At 39.8% G+C, this 8,877-nt stretch overlaps 1 protein-coding gene across 1 annotated transcript; it reads left to right on the forward strand.

Annotated features, from left to right (window-relative positions):
- The first annotated feature begins 3,088 nt into the window (after positions 1-3,088).
- On the forward strand, positions 3,089-4,747 carry hoxa13b (homeobox A13b). Its single transcript, XM_020092802.2, has 2 exons — positions 3,089-3,831; positions 4,087-4,747. The coding sequence occupies exons 1-2, from the start codon at positions 3,195-3,197 to the stop codon at positions 4,323-4,325; spliced, it is 876 nt and encodes a 291-aa protein (XP_019948361.1). The 5' UTR covers positions 3,089-3,194; the 3' UTR covers positions 4,326-4,747.
- The last annotated feature ends 4,130 nt before the right edge of the window (positions 4,748-8,877 follow it).

The raw sequence follows: 8,877 nt of genomic DNA on the forward strand, positions 1-8,877 counted from the left end.
ACTTATCGCTTTAGTAAATGGCTTTTAAATGTAAGTGTGCGTCGCTTGTGGCACTGCTTCAATATCCAGGTTAAGACGTTGAACAAACATTTGCCTGGAGGAGCGTGCACGATGCAGAGCAGAGGCAGGATGCGAGGCGCCGAACCGAGGAACACAAGACCAGAAGTGCTCGCGTTGCTTCAAACGACACGGGATCTGCAACCTTTCATTCGGTATGAACCCAATTATTTAACTTCATTTACGTTGATTACTCTTGGACTTCTGAATTAGAACTCATTGCATGTCTCGTGCTCCACAATACGAAAATGCTGCAGTATCGTGCAGAGCACCGCGATCCTTCAGGGGATCTGGACCCTCTCTCTTTCTCACCGTATCCCCACTTTAAGGCCAGAGCAGGAGGGCGGCATGTTTCTGATGTAGTTTGCCAAGAGCCACTGAGGGGCCAAGGTGCCACAGGTCATGCGATCACAAGACGAACCCATAAAAAGTCCATTAAGCACTGTAGACTGAGAGCCGTGTTGTCATGTACTTGATAGGTCCTGCAAACAGAGCAGCGCTTTGGTCTCAGGCCTGTAGCAGACAGTGACACACACACACACACACACACACACACACACACACACACACACACACACACACACACACACACACACACACAGGCCCTGACATCATCACCATCATCCCTTCTGCAACTTACTGCGTCTTTTTATAATCTTTGCATCCAGTGGGCTATTTGCGTGTATATTCTTTAATGCGACGATGAAACAAATGGTTTAAATAAGTTGTGTATTTGTCGTCTATTGTGTAATTTTGCTATTGTGACTTCACTGAAGATAAAAACTTAATTTAAAATTTCTTTTTGTAGTTTGTGATCCACAATGTGGCCACGTGCAACGATCCAGGCTTTCTCGTATTTTAAAAGCAGTGAGAGACAGTTCCATTGTTCAACCTGTGGTCTTGATTGTGACTCACTTTTCCTATGCGCAGCTTCATTGCTTCATTCAGTGAACGAGGAGCAACGAAATCCATCAATTTAAAACTTTAGAGTCACGGTGCACATCGAAACAACGCATTGCATGGGATCTGTTTTATTTTTATGAAACGCAAAACCAACGTATTTCAATGCAAACTTTAAGTCAGCGGATCTCAGTCAAATGCGACTGTTTCTTATTATAGCTGTATGTTTCACTCTCGATATGCAAAATGTTGCCTTAGTTCTCAATTGACTTCAGTTTGGTTTCGACTTTGACGAAAGCGAGGCCTTGCTCTTAATTTTTCTTTGTCCTGAGCGCGTACGAATAATAAACTGTGATCATGTAAAGGGACACACACAAATCCAAAAAAGTATGAATAACATGAATAACAGTTGGGGTTTTTTTGCACGTTTTTATTAATCTGGACAATTAAGTACCGTATGTTGAAATGTATTGAAATGAAAACCAAACTTTGTGTAGAAAATTAAACTTCTATTAGGCTACAATATCTCATGAGCTATAAACTATTTGTTATTTAACTGACTTTATACAGTTTAAAGTTAGCCGCACTCATGTGTGAACAACGGGCCGCAGACAACAATCAGTTCGGCCATTTAAGAAAGTTTTTCTATCCAAATACGCTGCGTAATAGCGGTACACAAGAGGCCGCTCCGCTCAGGACAAGCAACTAAACAAAAAAGAAATCAGACTTGGACTTATCCAGTTACATATAAAACATTCAGGGATTTTTTTTTCGCCTGAAGTGCAGACCACTACTCACTCACGCTTGCCCACAAGCTATGAACTTGGGCCATAAAGATTTACTGCCTCAAAAGGTGGGAAAACTCTATTAAAAATAAAAAGCGCTCACATTTAGGTGCGTAAACATTCCGCTGCGTCTGTGGCCTCAAGTCAAAAACATGGGAAACGTTAAAAAAATGAAATATGAAAGATATGAAAATTAAAACAGATTTCTTTCATAATATTAACTCCGCACAGTCTACTGTACGATTCAGTCTCATATACTGGCCGAACAATGCGTTGTCCAAACTCCGCGCCGGAAAACAAGAGTCCACTTGTGGCATCTCTGTTGAGACATGGAGATCTCTGCTTCATTTTCCAATTCAAGTCAATTGTTTTACGCCGTAAAACGAAACAAATGAATCCATTTTGAGCCTCTGAAGATTTACTGTCTGAAGATCTTCTTGCCAAAATCTGATTTAAAGAAAGAAAGAAAAACAAAGTTGAAGTTCCTCGTCACAAATGAGCTCATTCTGTCGATTAAGTCTCCTCTCCGGCTCCCAGCGGTGTTTCCTCTCTGTTCTTCCTGGCCTGAGGTGCTTATTTGGCCAGGCTGCAACTTTCAACTTGACCTTGGCCTCCAGCCGCGTCCAAAGCTGCGCGAGGAAGAGTGCAGCCAAAAGTGGAAGCTTTGGATATTTTTTGTGGTCACCGAATTTGAGTTTCCATGGACATATTACGGTGCCAAATGTGGGGTTGTTTAAATGTTTATATATTCGTTTTGATTTTATTTACAGGAGAGATGCATCAATATTTTCTGTAAAATGCATCTGTGTAATCTGTGTGCGTAAAAGCATCGCTCAAATCCATTCAGTTCTGATTATTTAAGAGTATGGTCTCCCATTATGTCAAACTCTACAATTTTCACTGAATGTGCATAAAAGATACATCTTAAGATATAGACCAAAAATAATTTTGAATCAAAATATCATAATCCCCTTTACTTTAACCTGAAAGTGTGCGTAAATGTCATGGCACGCGTAATTGTGCATCACATCCGACGGGAATAATATACATATATCACTGTTTTTCTCACGCTATTAGACAATTCTTTATGTAAGTCTGCTCTAGTTCCACTGATTGATCGACGGGATTTGTCTCGACATCACATGTGTTCAGGATTCAGATGAACAGCTCAATTTGAGATTGGAGGAAAAATATATCCAGGGCTTATGTGCGTAAAAAAACGTGGATATGCTGATGTGCAGCGTCTCCACAAACACTCACAGCCTGATCTGCTCTATTTGATGTCTAGACGTTTATCATCTCCTTTGCATATCACGTGCTCGACCCTGGCCAATAACCTCGCGATCTTGATGTACTCAGGCGTGTTGGTATCGTTACTCTGCCCGAGTCCCTGTCTCTGTTCAGTCGAGGGGATTTTGAAAAAGAGTTGGTCGTCTCGATGTAGGGCATGCTATGACCGCCTCATTGCTCCTCCACTCGCACTGGATTGACCCGGTGATGTTCCTCTACGACAACGGCTTGGATGAGAGAAGCAAGAACATGGAGGGATTTACTGGAGGCAATTTCGCTGCGAACCAGTGCAGGAACTTGTTAGCGCATCCGACCTCGCTGGCGCCCAGCACCACCTACACTGCGAGTGAGGTGCCAGTCTCTGGCATGGGGGAGCCTGGCAAACAATGTAGCCCCTGTTCTGCCACTCAGAGTTCACCCAACGCGTCTCTGCCCTATGGATATTTTGGCAGCAGTTACAGTTATCCATGCAGGATGTCACACGGCAGCGTCAAGGCGTGCGCGCAGCCCTCTGGCTATGTCGATAAATACATGGACTCCTCTGTCACCGGTGAGGAGTTTTCGAGCAGGGCGAAAGAATTTGCTTTTTACCAGGGCTACTCCTCTGGTCCCTACCAACCAAGCTACTTGGATGTGCCTGTCGTGCCGGCGCTCAGTGCGCCAACTGAGCCAAGACACGAGCCTCTGTTGCCCATGGAGCCTTACCAGCCATGGGCCATCACCAATGGCTGGAGTGGTCAAGTTTACTGCACCAAGGAGCAGCCACAGCCAAATCCTCTGTGGAAATCCTCGTTACAAGGTATGTTTAAATTCTTTTTCTATCATAAACGAGCATTGATTAAGAAAATGTGCAATTAAACTGAAGACATTTGAATTTTAAATATGTTTAACGTCAAATATGTTGAATTCACTGCTTTACGCACATAACAATAAAGAAAACAAAACAGAAATCCTAAGTAATTGCTAAAAATAATGATAATATTGTAAAAATCGTTTTCTCTCTGTTCCATTGAGCAGATTGAAATATGACATTGCATTTCCCTTCCCTCCTCAGAATCCATATCTGCTGGAGACAGCTCTGTCCGCCGTGGGAGGAAGAAGCGTGTGCCATACACCAAGGTGCAGCTGAAAGAACTGGAGAGGGAGTACACCACCAATAAATTCATCACCAAGGACAAAAGGAGAAGGATATCCGCGCAGACGAACCTGACAGAGAGACAAGTGACAATCTGGTTTCAGAACAGGCGCGTAAAGGAGAAGAAGATCGTTAATAAATTCAAGAGCTCCAGTTAGCTGTGGAGATACTGATCAGGAGGTAACATGCGGACATGGATGCGCTTTTCCTCCACTCCCCAAAAAACTGTGCTATAATTTATTACATATGAAGGTTTTCTTTGACGCCACTGTGGCTCCGTTTTTTTTTTTGGCCCACTCCTTTCCTTCCTCACGTTTTAATTGGAACCAGTCGATGCGGCCTGTTGACAGAGGATCGGACATGGTTTGCAACATGTTAACCAAGGCGACTCTGCGAGGGATGTGTGATCTCCTGAAAACATTCAGCAAATGACACGAGATTTGATTTTGAAGGCCAGAGACACCCAGAGAAAACACGCGCCCTAATCCAGATGAAACAGAAGATTGAAAGTGTGGAGAACGCTCTAGAATCAGTTATAATTTTCTTTTTCACACAATAACGCAATGTCCAAGGAAAAAAAGCAGAATAAATGTCTGAGATCATGACAGAAGAAACGGGCCCAGATTAAAAACGCCTAATATATCAATAATAAAACGAATGAATCTGTAAATGTATATTTTACGCATTCGTTCAAACTAAAGAGAGTAAAACAACTCGTTTATTAGTGGATACATAATGACATTTTAAAATAAACTTCATTTCACAATTTGAGAAGATTTAAGAGCTTAGACATATCTGCTTTTTAATCACTTCTTTTCATTCGTTCAGTTTATCTGTTCGTTTGTTTAAAAGTGATCAAACAGTCTCAGAATGTCCAAACTGTCCTCGTCACGTCTTCTCTCTGGACACAGGATATTTATTCAGAAGAACTCGCCTGTCAGCAGACTGACCTCCTTCCTGTCAGCCCAGAACGATTCCTCGTTACAGAGAAGTGGTGAAACAGTGCGCATATTTAAACATGTAAATACTATCTCACTCCAACTATCTATTCTCCCTTTTTTTGACTGCAATAGCCAAAGTTTTTCACAATAAATGTTTGAGAGACGCTTTGTGAACTTGTCATTTTCATTTATCCCGTTGAGACCAGAACGAACACGAGTGCTCGATCTGAGAGGAGCAGATTTATCGCTTCATCCGTTCTTGTCATGGTCAATTTTAAAATGGTCACAGTGAATTTTGTCTGAGCTGCTGATGGTGAGTCGAGGCCTCCAGGAGCCTGAGCCACTGAGAGTTCATGTCTCCATCTAGTGGCGAAGCTCTGACAGCACAGCCTCGGTCCAGGAACTCTATAGTCAGTGCATCTTATATCTTAGACTTCGCCTATTGCAAATAAATTAAATCACGTTAACAATTTACTGCTTAGGTAAGAAATTAAAATCCTATTTCGTCATTAATAATAATACCTTTGTATATTATTACAACTACACGAAATAGAGGTACTATAGTAGTTACATATTTGACAAAATAAAACCGGGGAAGTCACAACGACTTTTATTGTTGTTATTGTTGATCTGATAATTATAATTTTTGTTGTAATTATCACCTCAAATGTATAACATCTCATACTTATTAGTATTAAGTCCTATATCTTTTATGATATATGTTACAAATATTTTTTATTGAATCAATGTTTTAATACAAACATCGTTATTGGTTAAAATGAAAATGAAAAATCTTTTATCGAATTATCTCATTTTCATTTTAGTTTCATTGATGCTTCATTTCTTAAAATACATTTGAACTGACAAAGTTAACTAATGGACTCACGGACCAACATCTTTTTTTGTCAAGTGCAATTCAAGATGTCCTTTCCAAAATCGAAAATCATTGGTCACAATCCATTCGTATATTAATTCATTAATGCTTAAAATGCAGAAATCAAGTGATAAAAGTCTCAGTCTCTTTTGTTTGTGTACATTTATTACATGACCTGTCTCTTTTCATGATGACGTTCGTTGTGTTTTTTTCAGTTTGCAACAGAAAAGACTGACACGTTATCCAAACAAACAAACCGACCCATTTACCAACAGCTCCTTTACTGTTACGCACAGATATTTTCGATATTTCACTGTATAGTCCTGCTACATACAGTGATATATTGTAAAATTAAATAATGAATTAAATAAACATGATTCATAGACTGTTTTGACATTTACATTAAGATAAACTAATCGACCTCGATGAACAGGCTATATTCGTTCCAGGATAAGTGATTTGTATTTAATATAGATATAGATGTATTTGATTCGTCAGTTTGTGCCATGCAGAGAAGCTGTAGTTCCAGATAACGAGGCAGCAGAGAGTCAACCTCATGTACAAACAGAGGGAATTCACCAACAATAGCAGACACGTTTATCGTTGCACTTAGAGGCCTGGCTGCTGATAGACTGGGTATGATGGCTAAATGAAATCCATTAGCACAGGTTTCTCATTAGTAGTGATTTTCTGAGCATGTGTGCTTCTTTGTTGGTCACTTTTTGTGGGTGCTTCTGGCATATAAATATTCTTCCACCTTGTTGAACCATAGTGGAGATGGACTTAGAGACTTCCCTCTGTGGATCTCCTGTGCAGGGGTGGCTCTCCTCTCTTCCCCTGTACCAGTGCTCCCCCTAACAGCTCAACGCGTTAATGCAGCTCACTCACAAAAAGGCCCGTATAAATACTGCAGGGCTTGAAGTGCATGAATCATTACAGGAATAATAAGAATAAAAACATGATATAAACCGCAGATCAAAACCTGTGTGAAAACCGTCAAAATTTAAAAATGTACCCTGACTTTAAATTTAAAAGTTTCCATTTGCCATGGAGGAAATTGGAGCCAATAAAATTCACAGTCACAAAGACATAAAAGGCTGCACCAGAAGAATGAATAATAAACTTTGATTCGGTCCTCTTAAAAATATTGACAATTATATATATCCTTTAAAAAATACTTATTAGTTGGGGGGTTATGTTGTAATGAACTTCAGACAATTAAGTAGGACATATCTTTATTTGAAACTCAAATATAATTGAAAAAAAAATGCGCATGAGGCAAATCCCGTGCAGTGTCCACAATCAAACAAATATACTAAACGTCAAATCTTCTGGCATCGGGATCACGCACAGAGAAAGTTTTATTAAGCTTTTAAAGTTGTTCCTTTTTACTGCAGCTTCAGCTATAAACCCCCACCCACCCCCTCAAACAGTACCCTGCATCCGGAGACGCCCCCCTCCACCCCAGGTGCTGTCAGACTGCAGCTACCAACCATCTTTTTCTGCTCCCTCCTCCCCTCTCTGCCTCCTCACATCTTTTATCTGCTGTGTGTTCAGACTGGATTAGTTTTTCTCTCATATTTCACTAAAGTTCACTTTAAATAAAATGAGACCACATGTGGCCGAAGCACGACAAGTTCCAAAAAGACGATTTCATGGTGGAAAAAAATAATACAAATCCCAAAATCAGTAAAGGAAAAACCAGGGACACATTGTTTGTTTCATCTTTAAAATCATATCAACTCAATATCGTTTTGCATGTTTTCTCAGAAACATAAACTCCTCGCAATCCTCACACAGAAATCTTTATTTTATTAAGAGATAAATCTGTTTGAATTATCTTTATTAACACCTCTATGGCTTCACGAATATTATAAAAATGAAGAGATTTGATAATATGCTGTTATTTGTTGTACTCCTCAGCCATTTAAAGGCCCAAGTGATCCAAACACAGTCAATTCAAACCTCCTGAAACAGTTTTACTGATTTACACCTTCTTTAATTACAAGACAGTTATACATTTAATAACCCCCCCCCACCCCACCTCCTACACACACACACACACACTTCAGTAAATGAGATCACACTAAATACCACTTGTTAATACTACCAACCCATGTCTCTAATTTATTGTGCACAAACTTCACAGACCAGCCTCTAAACTCTGAATCTTTTAGTTAAATATTAGAAAATAGCTGCTGGTCAAATAAACTCTGAGATCAAGAGAAAGCAGGACACAGATTTTCAGGCTGTTAAACTAAACCACAATCCTGTGGACAGAAAGTGTACCAAGCAAACTGTTGATATCCAAACCCCGTTATAATAAGCCACACCAGACACATGCGTTAGATCGAAATCTATCTACACTTCCAGCTTATTTTGAATGTCACACATTCATTTTTTTCAGAAATCTTTTGCCTCAAGCTTTAAAAAATTTTCCAATTTACAAAAATATTGCTTCTGAACCTTTTAAGACGACTCACAAACGATCAGCCACTCTGGACTTTGTTTAAGAAATATATCATTAAATGGCTTCTGGAAATGTATTTAGTATATTTGGCATAATTCCATTTATTTATTTGAAAATATTTATTAAATAATTTTGTACTTATTTTCTACTTTTTCTTACTAGATGATTTCCCGGGGGTCAAGGGTTACCAGGTTTTTCATTTTTTCTCTGTGGCCAATTCATGACTCTTACTACAGTGCGTCAATGGACATTTATTGGCTCAGTTTTTGTTTTTATTTTGTTATGTATTTATTGGCCAAAGCCTGTTGAAGACAGAGCTGCAGAAGGAAGGAGGAAAGTGACAGACTGGGCCACTCCTCCAGTCTCGGGCCTAAATACTGAGGCTGCCCATGAGCGGCTGAACGCCAGCACAGAATAATTATAAT

The sequence above is a fragment of the Paralichthys olivaceus genome, chromosome 13 (genome assembly GCF_024713975.1).
Source record: "Paralichthys olivaceus isolate ysfri-2021 chromosome 13, ASM2471397v2, whole genome shotgun sequence".
NCBI classification, from domain to species: Eukaryota; Metazoa; Chordata; class Actinopteri; order Pleuronectiformes; family Paralichthyidae; genus Paralichthys; species Paralichthys olivaceus.